The 26,703-nt window shown below is 39.3% G+C and overlaps 1 protein-coding gene across 7 annotated transcripts in view; it reads left to right on the top strand.

Moving 5' to 3' along the window:
- The window catches only part of DLGAP1 (DLG associated protein 1), a 978,693-nt gene that overhangs the window by 636,500 nt on the left and 315,490 nt on the right, over positions 1–26,703 (top strand). For 3 of the 7 annotated variants that reach the window (XM_066353625.1, XM_066353623.1, XM_066353626.1), the window contains exon 1: positions 3,526–3,600. The exons of the other annotated variants lie outside the window; for them this stretch is intronic. In XM_066353625.1, the coding sequence (XP_066209722.1) occupies positions 3,526–3,600 (75 nt within the window). Of the gene's footprint in view, positions 1–3,525; positions 3,601–26,703 lie in introns of those variants that run through there. 7 annotated transcript variants of the gene reach the window in all.

Here is a 26,703-nt window from a genome sequence, read left to right as displayed (position 1 = left end):
GTTTTGTCTATAAAGTTTTTGTGACTAGCAACAAAAATAAAACAATGTTGTTCTTTTTTTAAAAAAAGAAACTAGACTTTAATAAGTAATGATGAGATTAGATGAGAAATATCAGATTAAAGAAGGGTACTTACTCTACATGCATCTGGGACCAGTCTTTGTTAGTAACCAAATGCTTTCATTATGCTTGCAAAGATGCCCATATTCTTCCTACCTTCAATTTATTTCTCTTTCCTTGTTACACCTTTCTGAAGTAAAGAGCTCAAATAGTGATGAAAAGAGGAAAGACAGGAAAGAAAAAGGAAACCAATATTAACTGAAAATTTACTATGTACCAGATACAACAAACATGTTCACCTTTGTTATTTTATTTAACCCTCATAATAATTCTGAGAGCTATAATCTGAGTTTAATAATACTACTCTGTTTTTATGAGACAGGAAGCCAAAACTTAGAAAAATGGAGTGATTTAAAGTCACATGGCCAGTAAATTATAGAACTGAGATTTAGACTTAGGTCTGTGTCATGCAAATAACTCCTTTACACCCAGCACAGCCTGGGAATCAAGTGCATGAAAATGCTGAGCAAGGAGAAAAAACATCTCTAAAGTAAACATATGATGTAGCTTCTTCAGTAAAATGAGAATGAAAACTTGAAGATTTAAGTGTACGATTTAGCACAGGAACATTAGCGGACCTCCTATCATACAGATTTGGATATTCTATTTTCAAATTATTTACCTTATTTTAAGCCAATTTTTAATGAAATGCTTGAGACTTATGAAAATGTATTTTAAAAAGTAAAACAAACACCCATTTATTCATCAACCAGCTGTAGAAATAATATATTCATTGTAATGGATCACACATGTACCACGCTTCATCCCAATTCCCTTCCTTCCTCCTCAGAATAGTAGCTAATCTGACTTTGATACCCAAAGCACCTTTGTTTTTTAATTCTGAAATTATCAAAAGAGTGAGAAATTTTTAATATTTTCCTATCCTACCTTGGGCAACAATTAATCCTACACCAAGCTCGTTCAAGCCTTTAAATCTAAATGGAGAACAAAGTTAAACCTTTTTTTAACCAATGTGGATGTTTATTGAGCTCCTATTCTATGCAAGACTTTCAAACAGAAACAGAAATAAAATTCTATATTTCAGTGTGGGGAGGTAGTATGTTTAGTGAGTAAGCTAAATGTAGAACAGTGTGTGCTTCCCAACCAGTGTGCTGAGCTCGAAGAGTTCCTCTAGAGAAAGAAAAGGAGCTGGACATTCACAAGGGAGGCAGGAGAATGGGGAACTCCTGAGAACTGGATGTCCTGTCCAGCTCGTGCCTTCCTTTTGAGGAAAAAGCGAATCTGCTGTCCTGTACAGGCTCCTCTCACTAAGATAGATGGAGCCAGCTTCTGCCCGCTCCTATGGAGTCATTTCCTTTGTGAGCTCATTGTATTGCTTTAACTACCAACTCAAATTGAAATGAAATGTGTTCAACATCAACATCAATGAGGGCAGTGGATGAAGCATTGAATTTTAAGAGGATCTACATTCCAGTCCCTATTGACCCCTAACTGGTGATGGTGATGTTGTTTGGAACTATTGTTTAAGCTCTCCAGGTCTCCTTCCGGGCTATGAAGTGAGACTTTGATCTAAAGTCCTGTGACCTCAGTCTATATCCTTAAACTCCTAAATTACATATGCAGAGTACTGATTAGAGCAGTTTTTAAGAGCCTGGAGCTCTCACTTAATAAAAGTGAATGTTCTTCTAATGTTTTCTAATTTGCTCTTTAAAACTAGAGGTATTTTACAGTTGAAGAAACCAAGATTTAGTAAATTGGGTTAAGTAACTTGCCCAAGGACACACAGCTAGCGCATGGCAACATGGTGGGTCAAAACTGATTTGTCTACCTGAAGAGCCTGTATTCTTTCCATTTACCATGCCCGATCTCTACCCTCTTCTAAATAGAAAACAGAGGAAATAGCATCCCATATTTCCCCATGTATAAGACACACACTTTCTCGAAAAATTTGGGGTCTAAAAACTGGGTGTGTCTTATACAGGACTTGTAGATTTTTTTACTTGCATTTTCCACTTTTTGCACTTGTTTTTATGTTCATTGTTGAAGACAGTGATTCATCATCATACACAGATGAGGACAAGCTAATGGATGGGAGTTTTGACAGTGATGAGGTGTTCTATGAATTTTATGATGAATAAAATTTGAGTTCAATAACTGTATGTAATACATTTTTTTAAATTTTGGGCCCCAAAATTAAGGTGCATCTTATACATGAGGAAATACAGTATATTAAATACCTATTATGTGCCAGAAACCAAACAGTATCTCATTTAGTACCTAAAAGAACTTTGTAAAGTATTACTATTTACTCCAGGTTACAAACAACAAAACTGAGGCACAAAAAATTAAGTCATTAGCCCAGAAATGCAGAAATAGTATATGGAAGAGCTAAGGCTTGATCTCAGATCAGACTGAGTCTCTAATGTGCTTCAGAAATAGAAATAAGTGTGTGTTGGTTTTTTATTTAATTACCTGTTTAATTCTGGAGCAAATGTATATGGTCCTTTGAACTGATATGTGTTCCTGCATTTATATGAACTGTGACTTATCTCAGGTAAGCAACTGAATGACTGGAAGGTCCCTAATTTGATTCAAGACTGAACCAAGGTTAAATTAATAGTCACCAATAATAGTATCTAAATACTAGCAAAGTTCTGATTCTTCCTTTGTAGAATTATCACTTAGAATCAATTTAACATAAGCCATTACTACGATTACATAGAAAATGAAAGGTCTGTAGGTATTTGGCCTCAGTCTGACATTGAATTATAAAATATTGCAGCTTGAAATCATTGCAACTTCTAGTTAATAGTCAAAAAGTGATAATGTGCTCACCCACAAGCTGTTTGTAGCTAATAAAAAAAAAGCTCTTTTCCCCCCAATATTGTTATTTTTAAATGTCAAGAATCAGATGTCTGCTGTGTAGAACTATTGTACCGCTGCCAGTGACTGTCTGTATCAGGCTTTGGAGCAGGGACATGGATTTGAAGACACTAAAACTGTTTAATTCTCAGCTGAGATGTGGTTGGCTTTTATACATTTGGAATAGAGCAGTTATGGCACACCTCAGGGTAAGTGCTAGTAGTTGAGTAAATAAAATGGGAATTGGGATCAAAGGAGTAAAAAGGAATTTTTGTTGTGGTTTTGTTTTTGCTTTAAAAAGCAAGATCTTTGGTTCTGTAAATGCCTTTTTATGTAAACGTTATGTTTTGAGTGACTGGCATATAAAGCCATTCAGAAGAGCAAGATTTTAGATTTCCAACTGTTAGCCTAAAAAACAAAATCCTTTCAAATCATGCACTTTGCATTCATTCAGCAGCAGAAACAGAGAAACAAAACACTCTCCAGTAGAAGTAGAGAGAGACAGAGAGAGAGAGAGAGAGAGAGAGAGCAAGACAGACCCGAGAAAGAAAACACTCACAGAGATGAAATTTTAGGAGAGCAAAATGATCGACCTCTTTAAGGCTGAGTGGGTTTCTTCAGTTTGTGTGCAAGTTTCAAGAAATGGAAGAACTGATCAGGTTTGAGTACAACTCTTTTATTACTTTGTATTTGGTGATAGTATTATTGGCTTGGATGGTTTGTGGTGGAGGGCAGAGGGAGGATAGTTTTGTTATTTTATTTTTTCTCTAAATAATGTCTAGTAAGACTGAAAGAACTAACAAACTAATATATGTACAGATGGTAAGAAAACAGGTTGAGACATCATATACTCCCAGATCTGTGTCCCCACAGGGGCTTTATAAAATCTTTAATTGACACAGATGATCTAAAGTGCTACGTGCTATAAGAGGACATTATGTGGCTAGTGATTAAAACGTGATCAGTTGTTTTGCATGACAAGAATCCTGAATGCTTATCAGTCCTTTGTAAAATTAAAATTTCTGAATGGTTGAGGGGTCTGGGGAGTCTGTTAGTTAAATAAGACTCCACAAAAGATCACTGAAGAATCATTCATAACAAGCCTGAGCCCAGGATTATTTTAAATGCAGGTACAACTGTTTTTCAAAATTGTGTTCAAGATTATTTCAGTCTTTGCCCAGTGGAGGTTTTCTTTCCCTGGCTGAGCTTTTCCTTCCTCTTGTTTTAGAACAATTTAAATTATACAGAATTGATTAAGCTACTTTATGTGAAATGTGTGACAGTGCTGAGCAATTCTGCTAGTGACTAGGTACTGAGATGTTTCCTTGCTGCCTTTTTAAAACCCCCACCAACCACATTAATTGATGATTTCCTTCCTTCCTTCCTTCCTTCCTTCCTTCCTTCCTTCCTTCCTTCCTTCCTTCCTTCCTTCCTTCCTTCCTTCCTTCCCTCCTTCCTTCCCTTAATTTGCCTGAATAATCCTGCAAGGAATGTCAGATTCTTGAATGTATTTCCTCTTTGTCTTGCACAATCTTCTCTCTATTTTTCACCAATCTTAGTAGAGATGTCCTTTTTTGTTGAGAGAAAAATGAGGTTCCTCCTGCCTGATGCTAGCTTTGAACGTAAAGTCAGTGATCAGCAGCAGAATCCTAGTAAATCTCTCCCTGACTCCCTAGAATTCTCACTATTGCCCATATCCAAGGAGTGGAAGTGGTAGGGGAGTCAGCTGGCAAAACACTGTGAGAAAGCAGGGGTCCAGAAAGACTCAGTGGTGGTAAAAGGAAGATCAAAACAAAATAGAAAAAAAAAAAGAAATAGGAAATCCTTGTTGGAAGTTGTTAAAGAAACTTTGTTATTCTCGGTCTACAATTTCATTTTTCTAGAGACATTTTCAGCAACACCAAAGTGCTTGGTTAGTTTCAATTAAAGGTTGCATAACACATGCTTTCTGATGCCACAAAGTACAATTTGCAAGTGGAAGGTATAGCATTGGTAGCAAACAGTAAAAGAAGAAAACTTGCAGTGAATCTCTGAGTGGACAGTTGATTTTATTTCCTCTTTCCCTAGTCTCCTTAGAGGACATTTTGTTTGGTTGAAAACTAAAGATAGTAACTCCAAGTACTCATTTACCATTCTGTAGAGAAAGATTCATCCAAAATCTCTGGTCCATTTTGAGATTATGGCTTTGCCTGTTACACAGTGATTTGTGAGTGGTAGGACTCATTGGTCTGTTTGAGGTTTTATAGGAGCTGCTAAAAAATATATGCAGTATTACCAAACTGGCTTTGATTTGGTGATTAGATAGGTTATTTTTCCCCTCACCATTTTGATTTTAGGTTTAAAAGTAAAAACCTCTCTTATTAGATTCCTGTGCTCACTGATATGGAGTTGAATTGGGGAAATTCCATTTTTATAGATCTAAAAAGTTCAAATTAGAAACTTTATATGCTTCAAACTATAGAACCTCTTAACAGTCAGATTATTTTTTGTCATTTGCTAGGGAAGCTTGGGTTTTTGTTTGTTTGTTTGTTTATTTTGTGTGGGGTTTTTTTACAGAGACAGAGAGAGTGTTAAAGAGAGGGATAGATAGGGACAGACAGACAGGAATGGAGAGAGATGAGAAGCATCAATCATCAGTTTTTTGTTGTGGCTTCTTAGTTGTTCATTGATTGCTTTCTCATATGTGCCTTGACTGTGGGGCTACAGCAGACTCAGTGACCCCTTGCTCAAGCCAGCAACCTTGGGTCCAAGCTGGTGAGCTTTGCTCAAACCAGGTGAGTCCGCGCTCAAGCTGGTGACCTCGGGGTCTCAAACCTGGGTCCTCCACATCCCAGTCTGACATTCTATCCACTGCGCCACCTCCTGGTCAGGCGGGAAGCTTGGTTTTTAAAAAAATAAAAATTAGCCTGTTTACATAAAACCAGGTTACTATGAAAGAGAGCTAGAAAGGGTTATATAATCTCACTTGATTCCTATTACTCACTTGAATTTTCAAACCCACAGCTTTTCCTGTTGGATAGAAATAACGTGTGTGTGACTCTTCACATCTAGGACTTGTTTATCTGCTTCTTAAGACCCTCTTGCTCATCCTCGAACAGCTGGTTCCATCTCTAATAACTTCTACTTGGAACACATTATGGCACAGAGAAAATTCTTCTACTTTATTTTTATAAATGTATATTTAAGTGTTTTTATAATTCCTTAATCTGAAACCACAGTTGGAGGAGGTGCTTTAATATTTTTCAATGAATAATTTATTCTTCTTTAACCCAGTTTTCTGTTTGTAGCTCAAAGCTTAAGCTATAAAGAATGAATGAAGGCCCTGGCCGGTTGGCTCAGTGGTAGAGCGTTGGCCTGGCGTGCGGGGGTCCAGGGTTCGATTCCCGGCCAGGGCACACAGGGGAAGTGCCCAGTGCCCATCTGCTTCTCCACCCCTCCCCCTCTCCTTCCTCTCTGTCTCCCCCCCCCCCCCCGCAGCCGAGGCTCCATTGGAGCAAAGTTTGCCCGGGCGCTGAGGTTGGCTCTGTGGCCTCTGCCTCAGGTGCTAGAATGGCTCTGATTGTGGCAGAGCGACGCCCCAAGATGGGCAGAGCATCACCCCCTGGTGGGCATGCCAGGTGGATCCCGGTCGGGCACGTGCGGGAGTCTGTCTGACTGCCTCCCCGTTTCCAACTTCAGAAAAAGAAAAAAAAAAAAAAAAAAAGAATGAATGAATCCATTTCTGTCATACCATTAAAATAATTAAGAAGAGAATATAGTGTAAGGAGAAACATATCATCCAACTCATTCTGTTACTTTTGACCAATTTCTTATTTTTGCTATTTTTTAATTTTTGTTTTTTGGAGAACATTTATCAAAGAAGCAATGACCACGGAAAAACCTCTTCACATACTCTGATATTTTAAGTATAAATATATATAGAACTATCTTGAAAAATTGGGTAGTTGTTTTCATTTTCTAAAGTTTAGCAATATGCTCTGCCTTGTTCCCATTTCTAGGATAAAGAGACTTTTTAATTACATTTGCAAAATAACTTTTCTAGATAGGTAGATCTTTTCTTTTACTATTAGGTCACTATTCTGTTTCAGTTGGAGTTTCTATTTATTGTTCTCACAGAATTAGGAAACTTCCTACAAAATTTAGGCTTATGATATCATAAAACTGTCTATGAGGCTAAATGATGTAGAGTCTAGGCATTTATACAGGTCCATACATACATGTTACATCTGCATGGGCATTCCTGCACCATACTTCTAAAGAATGCATAGAGAAAAAAACTGATCCAACAGTTAGATCTGAAGCATGTTTGTGGCTTAAAATATTAAGACAGTTGCTCACTAAATAATTACCTGCAATCTATAATTCCATAGTTACAAATGGGAGGGTAGTATCTTTAACCTCTGAAATAAAATAATGAGTATGTTTTTCTTTGTTATTCCTATCGGTCTCTCCTGTATCCCAGTGGTTTCATTAGAGTGAACCATATACCAGAGGAGAACAAATAGAGATGTGACATTTAGGCACGTGTTTGATTATGTAGTTTTTAGGCACAACGAGAGCCCTGACACTGGATTTTGAAGGTGATGCTCTTCTTTCCGGCATCTTTCACTCTCTTGGCAACCAATTCTCCTCCCCTCTCGCCTCACTTTCCTAGGATAAAAATTGTTCAATAGCTGTAACCATATTGTCTAAATGTGACATGTAGGAGAGAATGTATTAGACAATGAGCCCAACTATTTTAAATGAGGGCAGCTCTAGAAAATCTGAAAGAAATAGTGCTCAAGAGATGCACAAGGGATACAAGCTGACTTCTTGGTCACTGCTTTTGAAATGAAAAAAAATAAGCAAATGCAATCGAGAGCTAGATCTAAAGTTGGAAATACTGTATGAGGCAATATATATAGTGGCATCCATATGGGTAAAAATTAGCATAATACCACATTCGTCTGTGTATACAGAATCATGTATAATATGTGTGTGGTCACTTGCTTTATCATTGAATATTAAGGCAGTGGTTCCTCACCTTTGTGTGCATGAAAATCAGCTTGAAAGTGTCTATAAAATGAGCATTTCCAGCATCAAGCCAAGAGATTCTGATTCTGTAGATCTGAAGTGATTCTGTTACAGAGATAAATCCAAGAACCACAATTTAACTCAGTTCTAGAAAACTATCAGACCAAATTTATCATTTTACATACTGAAGGGGGCAGTAGAGTCTAATAGATGAAAACATGGGCTTCAGGAGACCAATTAGCTTTTTTTTATATTGCCACTGACTTCCAACATGACTTGGGACTCCTTCTACATGGTACCTCCATTCCTGTATCTGAAAAATGGGCATGTTGATACAACCCTTGTGTTTGTTCAAGTGTTTAAAATTGTCTTTAGTTTCCAATTCGGGAAATAAATAAAAAATCTAGTGTAAAATGTTTTGAGTTTACAAATCCCTTAGAGGTTAATATGCTTTTCTGCTTCTTCATGTGCTTCATGTACATTACTACTTTTTCTTTTACATTTTATATTTTGCTGGATCTAATTTTCATTAATCCATGGTCAGGATGAATATATCCGATTCCATGGTAAAGGAAAGCCCTCCTCCATGTTTGATGACAGTAGGTCTTTATAACAGTGTAGGTTTAAGGCTTCTTCACCCATATGCCAACTAAACACGTAAAGCTTTTGTCTACAAATGAGAAGTTCATAAAGGGTCAATCTTCTGATAGCTCAGCATCAGTAGGTCAAGTTTTCCCATGCCTCGATATTTACAGATAGAGCATAATGCTTTTGGCCTCCTTAAGCTTTAGTTTGTTCATAGAAAACCTCCGTTTGTTTTCATACCATAAGTCTGTCAAGACCCTGCTGCCTTATTCTAGAAAGTTTTGGTAAGTGAACAGGACAAGGTAATTAACAGTAACAGCTTTGGGTCATATCTACAAGGGGACTCCATCTACTCTTTATTGCTTCCTTTACTGGCTTATCCAGGTTCTCTGAGGAGGGTTTCCACCATGGCAGCTTTCATAGGTGGGAGTTCTTCCGCTGTTGCTAGTGGCCCTTGTGCATCACTCTTTTTCACTCTTGCCCAAAGTCCCTGATTTCTCCTCTCTGTTATCTGGAGCCAACCACATCCTACTTACAAGCCTGCAGAAATTCAAATAAAGCAAATGAACATTGATGTCAGTTCTCTCTCAGAAGCTTTTTCCTCCACAGGCCCATAGGGAGCTCAGACTTTCTTAGGCAGCCATATACTTCCGGTGGTGTAAGGACTCCCTACCTCCCCTTCTTCCACATTACCACCAAAGCAGTAAAAACAAAATGCATCAGAATTCATGGGAAGAATGGACTACAATGAAATAAAATTATAAATCTTCATTATGAAAACTTGAGCAAAGAGCTCACCATTTTTAATTATGAAAGTGTGGAAAGGAGTGAAAATGAAGATCTCTTGTGGGCACAGTGGGACTCCTGTTAGGTCACCTAGGACCTGCAGCCCACCACCTGATAGGCCACATTTTGTTATGGGCATCGATCTTGACTGTTGACCCCTCCAGCAGGGAAAATGAACAGCGAGAGGTGCTCCCGTGGGACTTTTCCTATCAGATCCCTTAAGATCCTAACTACTGTCATCCTTGGAGAACTTGTTTTTTGTTGGTTTGGTATTTTTCTTCACTAATAGAAGTTTAGCTGGCTCTTCTGTAACTCGGGAGGTGTCAGTGAAAGTAACTGTCATTTGTTTGCAAATGAACACTGAGCTTTCTGAAAATGACTCCCATGTAAAATCTTTCCCCCATAACACTCCTCCAGCCTTCTACTTGATTTCAAGATAGTTTCCTGTTCTCCCACTTCTTGGAAGTATTCCATGGCACGCTGAGCAGACACTTTTAGTCAAAAAATACCTATAAATAGCGATTTTCCTGCTTATTGCCTTCACTCTGAAGCTTTCACAAAGGAGGTGAAAGAAATCCACCAAAATCAAGAACTCTCCGTGAGGGGTTAAGGGTGAGGGCTTATGAAAACTCAGATCCGTAGGCTGAAATTGTCAGGCAGGTCTCTGCCACATTTGACTTATGCAATCATCGCACAGAAAAAGGAAACATTTTATTTTATGCCAGATGATCTCATAAACTGAACAATCAATCAAAAAACATCTTGTATGAACTTTCATACTCCTTTAAAATACTTATTTTGATTTTCATGCTGTTTTTTGTTTTAAAAAAAATTTTCCAAACCAACAGTTATTAGATTTTATTGGTAAATCTCAATAACCAATTCCTATAGCTATTCTGTGACAGGAAATTTGAAACTATTTCCATAAAACTGTCCTTGCTTATAAAGAGCGTTTACTGTCTGGACGGCCTCTCTTTTGTCTCCAATAACTCCCCTCACATAGATTGTCAACACCACCAAATCTCCCAGATCGGTATTATGAAACTGGAAGACTGTACACACGCTAAGCAAGACTTGAATATTGTCCCTCCCTGGGCTTGTTGAAATCAACCTTAGAAATCAGACTGATTATACCCCCACCTACATTCCACCTTCCCGTGTCCTAGAAAGACATGGGAAAGAGAATTGAGCTTAGTAGTATAATACTTTTCCCCTTTTCCTTTCTTCATCTCTTCTTGCTCTTACTTTTTATGTAGCCATTTTATAAATATAATTTGGAATGGAGAACCATCTGTTTACAGATGAGGAAACTGAGGCCTAGAGAAATTAACTGGCATTCCCATGACTCTGTAGTTATAGAGGGCCATGCAGAAGCAGGGGCAGTAGGAAGTCTTCCTCTCACTCCATCTGTTAGCGTTCCTCAGTCATGTAGCACCACACATTCATTTTCTATTCACTTTCTGTATTCTCAAGGTAGTCAGCCTCCTGTCCAGCCTCCCTCTGCTTTTCTCTCTGAGGCACTGGGTCTAACTTGCTTGAGGCTTAGTCCCTTTCATAGTTTCTAGAGAGTTCATTCCATTATACCTTTCTTCTTCATGGAATCCCCACCCCCACCCCCGTGAACATCACAGTCAGTATAAGCAAGTATTGGGAAGAACTTCAAAGGTCAGGTACTCAATGCACTTTACACTTTTTAATCATGGAACTTCTTGTTCCTATGAAACAAGTTAAAACAGAGCTACTCATACTGAAGCAGGAAGAGGAGGACTCAAATCCAAGTATACTGCTCACAAAAATAATTAGGGGATGTTTCAAAATGAATATAAAGTGATAAAATATCCCCTGATTTTTGTGAACAGTAGATTTGTCTCCCATCCACAGCCCTGCATCCAAGTCTTCCTAAATGGGGGGTGGGGAGCACAATTTGAAAACTGTTGTCTATTTCTTCCCTAACAAGCAGATCTAAGCTGTCAAAGAAAGACCAGGGAGAGGGCAGGGGATGTTCTGTGTCTACTCCTAATAAATCAGATAAATCAGAAAACCCTGATAAAGTCCAAAAAAATGTTAGATAACTATGCCAAGCTTGGTAGATTTAATTCACAGCTCTGCCAGGCTGCTTGTCCTGGTGACCTGTCCTTCATAAAAACACAGCTGAGCATGGGTCACCAAGAATTTGTGATTGACTCACACTATAAAATCACTTCTTGGTTATCACAGACGATTCTCACGACACTCTCATATCCTATTCCTTCGCTGTGACCCAGAGAGAGGGGCTAACTTTCCTAAGAACACACAGGCCCCTGATTTCCAGTCTCATGCTATTCTATCACATACTGCCTGCACTTCCTGTGATAATGAATGATGGCAAGAAGGGAAAGAAGATGATGAAGAAGGAACAGGAAGGGAGAAAAAGAAGGTCTATAGCTTACTGTGAAAGCTCTATGGCCGAATGCTTAAACATATATTGTCTTTATTTCTAAAAGTTTTTGGGCTATTTGTTCATACCCTCATTTTATATGAAATGGAAGTAATTAATGTGCTGAAGATTATGCTGCTATTAAGTGACAGAACAAAGGTTTAAAACCTGATCAGCCTGATTCCCAAACCTGTCACTCCCCACCATTTACGCTGCCTCTGCTGTGTAAATATCTCCCTTCATCTTTTTCTGCACGAATGTTTCCTGGTGATGGTTTATTTTAATAACAATTTTAAAAATGACTAACTATGGTTAAAAACCAGATTCTACCTTTATGCTTAAATGTAAGCCTAAGTCTAGTTTGAAGAGTGGCCATGTTAGAAAGCAAGTAATACAAGTGATTCATTTGCAAAATCAGATATATAAAATGTTGACTTGTATTAGAACAATATTATTTTCTGTAACTGGAAAATTATATATCAACTTAGGAAAGAACCATTGCTCAAGGCTGGTTTTTGGCTTTTTTGTTTGTTTTGATGAGAAACAATACTATTGACCTCTTGAGCCTGCCAAACTGATTGTAGTTATAGCGTTGTTAAAACACTACAAGGTTATGTGCAAATGAGCACTGTCTTTCCATTCACTACCCTTTCCTTGGATTAACTTGGGAGTGTTTGCTTCTGTAAGAAGTAATTTCATGCCTGACCTGTGGTGGCGCAGTGGATAAAGCGTCGACCTGGAAATGCTGAGGTCGCCCGGTTCGAAACCCTGGGCTTGCCTGGTCAAGGCACATATGGGAGTTGATGCTTCCAGCTCCTCCTCCCTTCTCTCTCCCTGTCTCTCTCTCTCTCCTCTCTCTCCTTCTCTGTCTCTCTCTCTCCCTCTCTCTCTCCTCTCTAAAAATGAATAAATTAAAAAAATAAAAATTAAAAAAAGAAGTAATTTCACTGAAATATGAGTAAATAAACTAAGACTCCCCAAACACAATTTCTCTAAATCAGCGTGACTTTATATTATGTTTTGTTTTGGGGGGGAGACTGGATAGTTATCTCCCAAGCATATTGTAAGCCAGAATTCTGTTTGGTACATGAGCTCCATAAAACCCATATTGTTAAACTAAATGTTAGGGAAGCTCACCAATTTAACTCTCTGTTAAATTATTACTCTAGGTTGGAAGGAAAAGATATGTTTCCCTAAAAGTCTACCTTTAGAATAGACCTTATAAAAGGATAACCAAATTGAGTTATATAATATCCAGACAAACCACTCATGTGTGTCAGCTTAGAGGTGGCTGCCTATATCCAATACTTAAATAGACCTATTTGCAGATATTAGTACAGTTTAAACTAAATTCCTCTAATAAATAACCATACAGAATGCTCAGACTTCTAAAATCCATCAGGGGAAAAGGTGCCATATTCAATTATAAACTTGGAAGTCAATGCAGTCTTTCTCATCCTGCTTCTCAGCTTATTTAGGATTTTTTCTCATGCACATGTATCTCTTTGCAGTAACTTTGCATTCTAGCAAGTCCTTATTTAATACCCTCCCTTATTTATTTAAGCCCAGATGAAGTTAAATTAAAGTAACGGATACAGTTTTAATATGTTCCACAGCTTCTACTTTCTCTTGGTTCAATATTTTATAAAATATCCCTATGCATAAAAATGAAAGGTTAGCCTGACCAGGCGGTAGCACAGTGGATAGAACATTAGACTAGGACACAGAAGACCCAGGTTTGAAACCCCAAGGTCGCTGGCTTGAGCTCAGCCTCATCCAGCTTGAGCACAGGCTCATCAGCTTGAGCACAGGCTCACTGGTCTCAGTACAACATTATAGACTTGAGCCCAAAGGTCACTGGCTTGAAGCCCAAGGTCACGGCTTGAGCCCAAGGTTGCTGGCTTGAGCAAGAGGTCACTCACTCTGCTGTAGTCCCTAGTCAAGGCACACATGAGAAAGCAATCAAGGAACAGATAAGATACCGCAATGAAGAATTGAGGCTTCTCATCTCTCTCCCTGTCTGTCCCTATCTGTCCCTCTCTCTGATTCTCTTTCTGTCTCTGTCTCTCTCACTAAAAAGAAAAGAAAAGAAAAGAAATGTTATTTACTTAATAGGGACTTGTAAATTACTTAAAAAAATGGAAGAATTCACTAAAATTAAGCCATGCCAATTTAATCTCATTTATATTTTGAAGATTTTATGAGATTAATGAATGGATAGAATGTAGCAATGTCTTTCTCAGCTTCAGCCCCTAAAGAAAATCCACCCAAGTATCATAACATATAACATATCATCACTTTGCATCGTCTACAGGGGTCTCAAACTCGCGGCCCGCGGGCCGCATGTGGCCCACCGAACAATTTTGTGCGGCCCTCAGACTAATCCACGAAGTTCAAGAAAAGTGTTGCGTAACAGTTGCCTTTTGTAGACCTAGTGCGGCCCGCCGAACGGCTGTGATCTTGCTCTGCGGCCCACATGCTGAGTTGAGTTTGAGACCCCTGGTCTAGAACCTGACTGGAGAATGAAAAATTTTGTTGAGTGATCTAATAAAATTGCCATTCTCAACAAGTTTTTTATTCAACCAGGATTTATTTAGCACCTGTGTAACCGAGACTGAACTTTAGGAGGGGTGCCTAGATAAAAGTGGGAAAGGGCTAAAGACCAGCAGGGTAAAAAAGCAGAAATCAAGATATCCAACCACCTGGCTGGTGAGAATAACGGAGAACAGGATTGAACTGCTGGTTGACAAGATGATGTGGAATCACTTTTTATAAACTATTCCATTTTTCCAGAGATGGAGGATATGGTCTAGCCTAGAGGCCAACCCAAAGCAATTTAACTCTCTGGACAGATCTTTCAGGACAAATAATGATGTGAGAATGAAAAAGAGCAGGGACAAGCTCCCCAGAGAGCACAGGAGGCATCAGACTCCTGAGTCCAACAGCCAGTCTGCTGACTGCTAAGGCAGCGGGACTGCCCAGGCCCGAGAGGAAAACCTGACAGACAGAGAGCACTCGTGAGGGGCGGTACCCTCAGCATCAGCAACAGCTGGAAGGATGGTGGAAGCAGCGCTGCACTCAGGAAATGGAGGTGCAGATGGGGCTGACCTTGGAGACATAGAAGTTCATGGGCATGAGGAAGCAGAAAGGGAAAGTCCAGAGATAGCCCCTGGGAATAATAAATGTGGTTTTTGTTTGTTTGTTTGGGGGTTTTTTTTTTGTTTTTTTTTTTGTATTTTTCCAAAGCTGGAAACGGGGAGGCAGTCAGACAGACTTCCACATGCACCTGACCGGGATCCACCCGGCACGCCCACCAGAGGGCGATGCTCTGCCCATCTTGGGGCATAGCTCTGCCACAATCAGAGCCATTCTAGTGCCTGACACAGAAGCCACAGAGCCATCCTCAGCGCCCATGCCAACTTTGCTCCAGTGGAGCCTTGGCTGCGGGAGGGGAAGAGAGAGACAGAGAGGAAGGAGGGGGGGGTGGAGAAGCAGATGGGCGCTAATTGAACCCGGGACTCCTGCATGCCAAGCCAACGCTCTACCACTGAGCCAACCGGCCAGGGCCAATAAATGTGGGGGTTTTTTACACCAAAACTTAACTGCGCCCCCAAATCAGACACCTGAGAAAGGAGCTATTAGAGCAGGAAGCTTTTCCTAACAAGGCATCAGATCTCAAGTATGGGGAAGAACTAATTGTGATTAAAAACATGTACTGAGGCCCTGGCCGGTTGGCTCAGTGGTAGAGCATCGGCCTGGCGTGCAGGGGTCCCGGGTTCGATTCCCGGCCAGGGCACACAGAGGAAGCGCCCATCTGCTTCTCCACCCCTCCCCCTCTCCTTCCTCTCTGTCTCTCTCTTCCCCTCCCGCAGCTGAGGCTCCATTGGAGCAAAGATGGCCTGGGCGCTGGGAATGGCTTCTTGGCCTCTTCCCCAGGCGATAGAGCGACGCCCCGGAGGGGCAGAGCATCGCCCCCTGGTGGGCAGAGCGTCGCCCCCTGGTGGGCGTGCGGGGTGGATCCCGGTCAGGCGCATGCGGGAGTCTGTCTGACTGTCTCTCCCCATTTCTAGCTTCAGAAAAATACAAAAACAAAACAAAAAAAAAAAAACATGTACTGAAAGGCTGAATGAACATATCAGGGAGAGAGCAAAGTAAATTTCCCAATTTGGTGAAATGAGGGCAGATGGCCCCTTGGGTTTCTTTTAAATCAAATAGTCTAGTTCTGTGCTGTCCAATATGGTAGCCCCTAGCCCCACGTGAGTATTTAAATTTACATTAGCTCAAGTTAAGTAAAGATAAAAATTTAGTTGCTCAGTCACAGTACCACATTTCTAGTGCTCAGTAGCCATGCATGGCTGGTGTTTACCATATTGGACAACACACATACACAATATTCCCATCCTCGTAGAAAGCTCTATCAGACAGCATTCCTCTCATTTTGTTTTGGGTGTGAGTGTGTGTCTATTTTAATTACTGATTTCTACTAATTTTTCATTTCTACGAATATACAGATTTGGGTTTTGCCCTGAGAAGGTAGCATCCTGTTGTGATGTCTCCGTGCTCAGCAAAGTCAGAGCTTCTCCGTGTGTCCACACGTGGGCACAGGGAGGCACAGTGAGAGTGAGGGCTACCCTGAGTGAATGCCTGTTCCTCCACTTACTCACTAGGTGGCGTTAAAGAAACCACTCCACCACTCTTGTTTCTTCGTTTGCAAAAAGATTTATCTCATGCAGTTATTTTTGAGTCATAAATTCTACACAATACCTAGTTTTCAATAAGGACAACCAACTCCTCACTAGAAACATGAGGAATACCTGCAATTTTTCTTAGATTCTCAGTGAGCATTTATCAGCCACTCATTACACACGGGGCATCATGCCGGACCATCACTGTCTTCCTGGCTCTGCCATCCGCCCTGGAGCTGGCCCTTCCAGGAGCCCTGCTCTGCTCCTGTTCTGTGCTGTGTGCCTGACTCACCATGAGCCCACCAGTCCGTACCTAGAATAATATTTTCATTCACATGCTGAGCTTTGCAGGGAAGCTCTGTCTCGGACACTAAGCCTCCTCTGATTCTCTTCCACATTTATAAAAGGAGTCTTCAACACTTTCCTCCTGCTGACATTATTTGTAAATTATAATGTTTGGGCACCTGTAGGAACTGAATCTGGGTGCAAATGGAATCAGCAGTTGGCAAGGCTTTGTCATGTCTGCTGCAGCCAGTCACAGAGCTAGTGCCAATCACACAGGCCAGTCCCCCATCCGCAGGCAGGGTTTTCCTGTTCCCTGAGATGCTCCTGCCTACCTCACATTCTCCTGTCTTTGACCCAAGGGCCAGAGCCTTCCAGAGAGACCCTTGAAGTACTCACTGGGTTTTACAAGGCAGTGTTTACATTACCCCATTCACTAAGATGAGTGAGTCTCACAACTTCCCTTTGCACACTAAAGATTTAATGTACCCATTTATAGGTTTCAATGTGAGACTTAAGCACACCATTCTGAATTGTAAATAGAACTGCCTATTCATGTAATAGGCAGTAGTAGTCTCATGGAATAATAACCAGGATGTACTTTTTTTTTTTTCATTATCATTAACAGTGTTTCATATAATTATTTTATTATTATTATTACTGATTGATTTTAGAGAGACAAAGAAGCATGTATTTGTTGTTCCATTTAGTTGTACATTCATTGGTTGCTTTCCCATTGGTGCCAACCTTGGCATTTCAGGACAACACTCTAACCAGCTGAGCAACTCTAACCCAAGATGCACTTTTTAAAGTACCCAGTCTTCTGTTCTAGGGAAACTGTTATAACCAAAAAGGTGCTGTCTGGCCTCACTGTTTACTTACCAAGCTTCAGAAGCCATGTTTCCTCATATCACTCTCTGAAGCCAAGTGTTCCCGGGCCATGTTTGAGGCCTGAAAAGAGAGACGTTGCTTCAGCCCAGCAAGCCAGAAAAATGTCATTGGTCCCGTGCCAGTGAGAAATCTGACTTTTCAGAAAAGGTTTTTCTAGAAAAGCTTCCTAAGGCAGACTTGCTAATGAGGACCCTCAGGGGGTTACCTGGCCCAGAGCAGTCATGGGGAGGTTACTTAGAGGGTGGAGACGACCCAGGAGCAGGACTGAGGAGCAGCTGAATGACGTCTGAAGTGATCCCACCTTGAGAGGACCGTTTGGTGGGTGGGATGGAGGGCAGGGAGGGGACTGAGGAGAACTCAGATGTAGAAAGGCTGAGCATACCTACTAATGCAGTGTTCTTAGGCTGGGCTGTGCCAATCTAGGGTGGGCAAGAATAAACTCCAGGGGTTCAGTCAATTCTTAATATGACATTAAAAATTTTGGAGGGGATAGTTTGTATTCATTTTGCTTGCGAGAAAAGTCCTTAACTTTTATCATATTCACAAAACTGATAAAGAGCCATTAATTATAATATTGGTAAAAAATTAGGTAGTTTGTTCCTTAAAAAACTTAAAATTCATGACTTTTCTTCTTCCTGATAACATTTCATTAGAAAATCCATTTTAGTTATAACCTTAGAATAAATTGAGGAATGTGCAGTTTTTAAAGAGTTATTGTGGGAGCTTATTACCTGATATTGGTACATCTTCTGTTGGAGCTTGAACATTCTATTACAAAGTAAAGTTTTTAATAGAATTTATTGTGAAGAAGCTTCTCTTGAGTGATCAAGCCAAAAGTAAAAAATATGAAGATATGCTATATATCGAGTTGAAGCTGAGAGGAGAAGGGGATTCAGATATTTGTAAAATAGCTCCTACTCTCAGAGTTTATAGTCTAGTGAGACACTTGATAATTCAATACAAGGCAATGTAAAAAGAAGCATAAAGATACCTGAATAAGGAATATGGTGGTTCATAGGAATAAGAATCCCAACCTCTGGTTAGAAGAGAAGAAAGGTTTCCCAACTGGAAATGCTGTATCTCTGAAGCTTTGCTGTCATTTGTATGAAAATATAATGAGAGAAATTTCCCTTAGCATTTTTCCATGTTTATTAATCTGTCAGTAATTCAACACTGCATCTCCCAGGCCTAGCATAGTGCTTAGGAATACCAATTATGTGTGGGTGGGTGGACGGATGGATGGATGGATGGGTGGATGAATGGATGGATGATAGGTGGATGGTCACAGGCAGGAGAGAGCAAAGGTTCAAGGGAGAGAGAGGGAGAGAGAGAGCAAGAAATAGAGTGCACATGTCTACACAGTCATTATTTCAGCAGCCAGCTTAGTGCTTAGGAATACCAATTATGTGTGGGTGGACGGACGGATGGATGGATGGATGGGTGGATGAATGGATGGATGATAGGTGGATGGTCACAGGCAGGAGAGAGCAAAGGTTCAAGGGAGAGAGAGAGAGAGGAAGAAATAGAGTGCACATGTCTACACAGTCATTATTTCAGCAGCCAGCCTAGTTCAGGGTTTTGTGGGAGAGAGATATTTAAAAGGTGGACGTTTTCATGGCTCAGAAGTCCAAGCCTGGCCTGGCTCAGCTGAGTCCTGTGCGCAAGGCCTCCCAAGGCTGATATCAAAGTATCAGCTGGCCTGGGCAATTATCTGCAGGCTCTAAGGAAGACTCTGCCTCCAAATGTGCCCAAGTAGATGACAGATTCAGTTCCTTGTAGCTGTGCAACTGAGGTCCCTTCGTCTGCCAGCCACCAAATGGCACATTGACTTTTTATCATGCTTTGAATTTCTCCAGTTCTGCTACATCTCACTGACTCCCTCTTCTGTACCCAGCACCCAGGAGAAAGCTTCACTCTTGTATTTATTTTATTGTGGTAAAAGCTCCTCTTTTAAGGGCTCATGTGGTTACATTGGGTCCACCGGATTAATCCAGAATAATCTACCTACTTTAAGATCACTAATTAATAACCTTATGGCATTTGCAAAGTCCCTTTTGCCACAAAGCATAGCATATTCACAAGTGTGACATCAGGGGGTGGAGATCAAGAAGCCCAAATCCTGTCTACCACAATTATAAATAGCGAACTGGTGAGGGGAGCACCTTCATTAACAGCCTTGCCATTTGAGGGCCAGGATGTTAGTTGTAAGAAGAGAAAGTACGGCGTTGAAGCCATACAGCTGTGCTCAAACCCTGTGTTTTACTGATTATTTGAGTGCCTATTTAATCTCTCTCTGCCTCAGTATTCTCCTCTGTATTATGAACATAATAGCAATATGTATCACCCAGTGTTGTTGAAAGGATTAAATGAGTTAATGTAATGTAAAGGGCATAGAACAATACTTAGAAAAAGGACATTCTATAAAGCCTCAATAAATGCTATTATTTTTATTAAGCCTGAAAATATGGTGGTAGCAGCGTAAAATGAAACAACAAAACAGTAAGAGCCATTGCAGAAGTTGCTGTTAGAGATCGTAACAGCATTTAGAGCAGATTTTGATGAAGTGATATCCTATAACATCTGTATTTGTTTCCTACTGCTGCTGGAACAAGGTACCAAACCCAGTGGCTTAAATAACAAAAATTTATTATCTTACTGTTTTGGAGATCAGAACTCTAAAGTAGGTCTCAGTGAGCTCAAACCACAGTATCAGCAGAGCTTTGCCACTTCTGGAGGTGCTAGCGAGGAATCCATTTTCCTCCTTTTTCCAGCTTTAGAGGCAGCTGGCATTCCTCGACGCCTACTACTTCTTCCATCCTCAAAGCTAGCAATCGCCTCACTCTGATCTCTGCGTCTGTGCTCCTGTCCCCTCTTCTGACTCTCTCGTCTCTTTTACTTTCAGTGTGACTACATTGGGACCACCTGGATAACCAGGATCATGATCATTAACTTAATCACATCTGCAAAGTTCCTTTTTGTAAGGTGAAACTTTCACAGGCCCCCTGAAGTAAGACATGGACATCTTTGCAGAACCATTATTCTGCCTACTGCAGAATCTACCACCTAATGCAGGATAGATTTTTCAAAACCAAATATCATTTTTTAAGTTGTATATGAAACATGTATGAACTCATCCATTCAGTGCATATCAGCTAAATGAGATCATTGTACATATGCAGTGGCTCCTGGATATTTCTTCTGTGTGGAGATGAAATGAAAGGCAACCAATTTCTGTGTCTGTTAGACTACTTTACACTATTAGACTATATTCCTATTTTAAACTACTTGGACTATTTAAACTGTGTTAGTCTATTTTAAACTATTATACACTAATTTAAATGATTGAGTCTAGATTCCTCTTTGTGAATTAAATATTTGCTGCTTCTTTTTTATCTAACATTTTGTTTATTCACTTTACAGTAAAATGCCAATTATTTATATCACTTAAAAACTTCTTCCGATATCTATAAATATAAATACATACATTTTACACATTTTCAATCATTGTGTTACATACTTTTGATTATTTCTTGTACATAACATTATCTTTACTTGAAGGAGCACTAACTATACATCAGGTCCTCTGGTAAAGACTGGGAATACAAAGTTGAAGAAAAAAAAAAAAGACTGACTCTGGTCAAGGAGCTCTCATTGTACTGGCAAAGAGGAGGGCTCCTGAGGGTGAGAATTTTTAAAAGGAAAAGACATGTTTAAAATATAGGCTTGCCTGGACTTGAAAATGGAGTGACTGAGTTGTCGGAAAGAGAAAAGTAGAAACAGAAAACAATTTATAGTTTGAATAATTCGGTACATATCAGTACCTCCATTTTTTTTTTTTTTTTTTTTTTTTGTATTTTTCTGAAGTTGGAAACTGGGAGGCAGTCAGACAGACTCCCGCATGTGCCCGACTGGGATCCACCCAGCATGCCCACCAGGGGGCGATGCTCTGTTGCAACCAGAGCCATTCTAGCGCCTGAGGAGAGGCCATAGAGCCATCCCCAGCGCCCAGGCCAACTTTGCTCCAATGGAGCCTTGGCTGCAGGAGGGGAAGAGAGAGACAGAGAGGAAGGAGAGGGGGAGGGATGGAGAAGCAGATGGGCGCTTCTCCTGTGTGCCCTGGATGGGAATCAAACCCAGGACTCCTGCACGCCAGGCCGACGCTCTACCACTGAGCCAACCAGCCAGGGCCAGTCAGTACCTCCAATTTTGATAGATAATATGGGGAAAAGAATAAGTTTGGATGGAGAAAATGACTTCATTTTTCACCTTTTGAATCTGATGTGCCTGTTGAGGATGTCCCACAGGCAAATGTTCAATACTATTCAAATACTATTTGGGAGATTATTACAGTAATCTAGACACGAGATGGTTGTGTGTGGTTCAGACTAGGGTAAAAGCAATGAAGATGGAGAGAAGTAAAAATATACATGCACCACATCTTATAGGTGTCAAGTTGGTCGAAAATTCTCATGGGAGGAAGATGGAGAAGTGAAGGCAGCTGAATTTATTATGACTCTGGAGTTCAGGAGATGACAGGAATGGAGAAAGGTTATTTGGGAGTTACCAGATAGAAGACAGAGAAGAATGTGAATGAATGAAATCACACTGGGACATGTGTAAGTTAGAAGATGAGGCAGCACAAGCCAATTTCCTGGCCCACACAGACTTTAAAGCATGGACAGGAAGCAAAAGGAGGGCAATAACAGAGTCACAAAGACAGAAAGATAGAGAGGAAAACAAAACCACGTGCAAGCGAAGGGAGAAGAGGATTTCAAGAAATAGAAAAAGTTCAACAAGACCAACCACCAAAGGGCGGTTGAGTCAAACAAGGACTGAAATTGTATCAATAAATCTCACAATTAGGAGGTAACTATTGAACTTGCCAGCAGTTTCCCTTAAGAGATAAGGTAAAAATCATTGCGTACATATTGTATGCATGTGCATGCTATTTATTTTAATAAATGCTTATTATTTTTAATAGTATAATTTTAATAAAAATGTGCGTAGCTATTAAAATATGCTAATACACCATGGTGAGACCATTCGTTTCTCAAAAAATTACTTAGCATTTGAATATTTTTACAATTTTTCAACATTATGAATAATGTCATAAATGTCATTTTAGATAAATGGGAAAACTTTTTTCTAGTTAGCATTCCCAAATATTATGCATTATTCTTCAGTTCAAAAAAAGGAAGTACAAGTAAATCTTAGTATTTCTAAATAATTAAAATACCCTATGTTTGAATAGTTATTTTGCAAAGAGCTTTCTTTTTGCTCTTTCCTTTATTTTCAGAGAGAGAGAGAATCACAAATATCTGGACTGTTCTTGTCTAAGCTGGAGTGCACCCTTCTAAGGCAAGCATTTCCTTAGCGTGCTGCATCCTGACGCCCCCCATTAATGAGACTTTATAGCATATAATAATCTGTTTTCTTTCTCTGCATTATAAACAACTTGTCACCCATTCGTAACAGGTTTCACGCTTGCAAATGACTAATGTAATTTCCCACCCATTAGCTATTTTTGTTGACCTCACTTCACTATAGATCCTCAATCTAAGTTTTATTTTAGCAATCACAATTCTCTTATCTAATTAAAGAAAAAATGGGCCATTGCCTCAGTGGCCTGCATTCAACCTTATTTTGACTGGCAATTTTCTAATAATATCTCACTCTCTTTTTCACCCCTGTACTTGTTATAATAGCAGTTTCTGTTCCATTGAGTTCATTTTTTTCTCCCCAGTTCTCTTCGCCCCATTCTGTTTTCTATTTCTTTTTTTTTCCCTCCTATTTACTTAGTAACCTATTCAAATTTTTTTACTGTCACATGCCTCACAAAGCATCCAATTATTTAGTCAGTAGGAATTCCTGGAAATGGACTAGCTGGATCAAGGAGCATGCGAAATGTTAAGGATTTTTGCACATATTACCAAATGACCTCCAAAACAAAGGTTGTCTGCATTTTCACAACAGTGCCAATTGCCATACTTGACAATTCTCTGTTGTGAATACAAATTCACTTGCCTTTAACTTGGATGTAGAGCTATATGAAATAAATCTAACTACTTTTCCACATGGCAGTCCTGCAAACATTAACTGAGAACTATTATTTGTTCCTATGTCTTCATTGGCCCATCTTCAAAAAGACACAGCATCTTCAGCAATTCCTTAAAACAGGACTTCGAGCACTGTCCACATCCCAACTGACAGATTGTACCTTGTTCTAAGAAAAACAATATCCCTCTTAACCTTATGATATAATTGTATGAACAATATTACAATTGAATTCAGACTTCACAGTGTCCATTGAAAAGCTTTAGCTATAAGCCCTTCTTCTATCAATGTAGTAGCTTCTCTGGCAGCCCTGCCAACCTATCTCCCACTCACATTTTTGAGCCATTTTTTTCATGTGACATCATGTTGACATGTTTGTCCCTTCCTGTGCTGTGCACTTGGATGGTTTAACATAAGGTAAAATATTATATTTATTTTTATTAAATGTCACCATACAGATATAAATATGTCTTTCTAGCCCAGGTCTACCCCTTACTGTTATACAAGTTATGCACTGTCTAACTCTCTAGGGAACATCATTTACATCAGAAGTTATCTTAGTGTTATTTATTTATTACTATACTTTTCCAGCAATAACAGCAGAATCTTGAGGAAGAGACAGCTTGCTTTTAAGTCACCAACCTAAAAGCCAATTGGACTACCAAAAAAAGTGTTACTGCTGTCAAAATTCAAGAATACTAAATCTAAAATTTAATATATTAAATATATTCCCAAAATATGTTATATTTCATAATAGCATCTAATATATAATCATCAAAATTAATAATTAAAAATGTTCAGAATTTAAGCCAAAAAAGAAAGGTTTATGCATAACACTAGAGACCAGTCTATAGTTTTTTATAAAAATATTTATATACCATGTAGGAAAAGTCATTCACCAGTTATGAATCCATTCAACTAACGTCTTTACTTTGTTTCAAAGTATATTATTTTATTACAGGTATTGTTGGGGAAGTCCATAAAGTTAATATACATTTATTGAGGAAATTTTGTAAACTACATGAGAAAATAAAGATAATAGAAATTATCCAGAGGCCCTAGCTGGTTGGCTCAGTGGATAAAGCCTTAGCCTGGTATATGGACATCCCAGGTTTGGTTCCCAGACAGGGCACAAAAGAGAAGTGATTATCTGCTTCTCTTTTCCTCCTTCTCCCCCTTCTCTCTCTTCCCCTCCCATAGCCAGTGGCTCAATTAGTTAGAGGATCAGCCCCAGGCGCCGAGGATACCTCAATTGGTTGGTTCAGTGCGTCAGCCTCAGGTGCTAAAAATAGTTCCATTTGTTTTGTTGTCAGTTTCTTTTGCTGTGCAGAAAATTCTTAGTTTGATATAGTCACATTAATTTATTTTTGTCTTTACTTACCTTGCCTTTGGGATCAAATTCATAAACTGTTCTCTACTGCCAAGGTCCATGAGTTTAATACCTATGTTTTCTTCTATGTCATTTATTGTTTCAGATCTTATATTTAGGTCTTTGATCCATTTTGAATTAATTTTTGTGCAAAGGACAAACTGTAGTCAAGTTTCATTCTTTTGCATGTGGCTTTGCAATTTTCCCAGCACCATTTATTGAAGAGGCTTTCTTTCTCCATTGTGTGTTTTTGGCTCCTTTGTCAAAGATTATTTGTCCATATATAAGTGGTTTTATTTCTAGGCTCTCAACTCTCTTCCATTGGTCTGTATGTCTGTTTTTCTGCCATGTTTTGATTATCATGGCTCTATAGTATAATTTGAAGTCAGGTAGTGTGATATTTCCAGCTTCATTCTTTTTCCTCAGGATTGTTTTTGCTATTCGTGGTTTCTTATGATTCCATACAAACCAGTGATTTTTTTTGTTCTATTTCTTTAAAAAAATGACATTAGAATTTTGATGGGGGTTGCATTAAATTTGTATATTGCTACCTCACACCTGTTAGATTGGCTACTATCAATAAGCCAGGTAATAGCAAGTATTGGAGAGGCTGTGGAGAAAAAGGAACCCTCATTCACTGCTGGTGGGAATGCAAATTAGTACAGTCATTATGGAAGAAAGTATGGTGATTCCTCAAAAAAATAAGAATAGAATTACCATATGACCCAGCAATCCCTCTACTGGGCATCTACCCCAGAAACTCAAGAACATTGGTATGTAAAGACACATGCACTCCCATGTTTATTGCAGCATTATTTACAGTGGCCAAGACATGGAAACAACCAAAGTGTCCCTTGATAGAGGATTGGATAAAGAAGATGTAGTAGATCTATGCAGTGGGATGCTACCTAGCCATAAGAAATGATGACATAGTGCCATTTACAACAGCATGGATGGACCTTGAGAACATTATACTGAGTGAAATAAGTAAATCAGAAAAAGCTAAGAACTGTATGATTTCACACATAGGTGGGATATGAAGCTGATACTCACGGACATAGATAAAAATAAAGTGGTTACAAGGGGGAGGGGGCATTGGGGAAGTGGTTGGGAAGAAGGGAATAAAGAGGGACAAATATAAGGTGATGAAAAATGATTTGACTTTGGGTGATGGGTATACAACATAATCAACAGTTCAAATGCTGTAGAAATGTGTACCTGAAATCTATGTACTCTTATTGACCAATGTCACCCTGTTAAATTTAACTTTCTAAATAAAGTTAAAAAGATAAAAATTAAAAAAAAAAATTTAAGTAATTCCATTGATTCGAGCATCAGCCCCCGACAGGGTTGCTGGGTGGATCCCGGTTGGGGCATATGTGGGAGGCTGTCCCACTATCTTCCCCTCTTTCACTTGGAAGAAAGAAAAAATATCACTCAGAGATATTCACTCTGAACATTTTTGTGTTGTTGCTGTTTTTGAAAATTCTGATACTATTGAGAAACCTCTGTATAAACTCACCAGTGAGAAAAAAAGAAAGTATAATATAAACGCTATTAGAAATGAAGAAAGGAACATGGGTAACCACACAGTAGAAATTAAATCTATCATATGAATGGAACAGAAATAGACTTTATACCAATACATTAAAAACTTAAGTGGATAATTTCTTGGGAAAAA

The sequence above is a fragment of the Saccopteryx leptura genome, chromosome 11, assembly GCF_036850995.1.
Source record: "Saccopteryx leptura isolate mSacLep1 chromosome 11, mSacLep1_pri_phased_curated, whole genome shotgun sequence".
NCBI lineage: Eukaryota > Metazoa > Chordata > Mammalia > Chiroptera > Emballonuridae > Saccopteryx > Saccopteryx leptura.
This window is presented reverse-complemented; position numbering and strand designations above follow the sequence as displayed.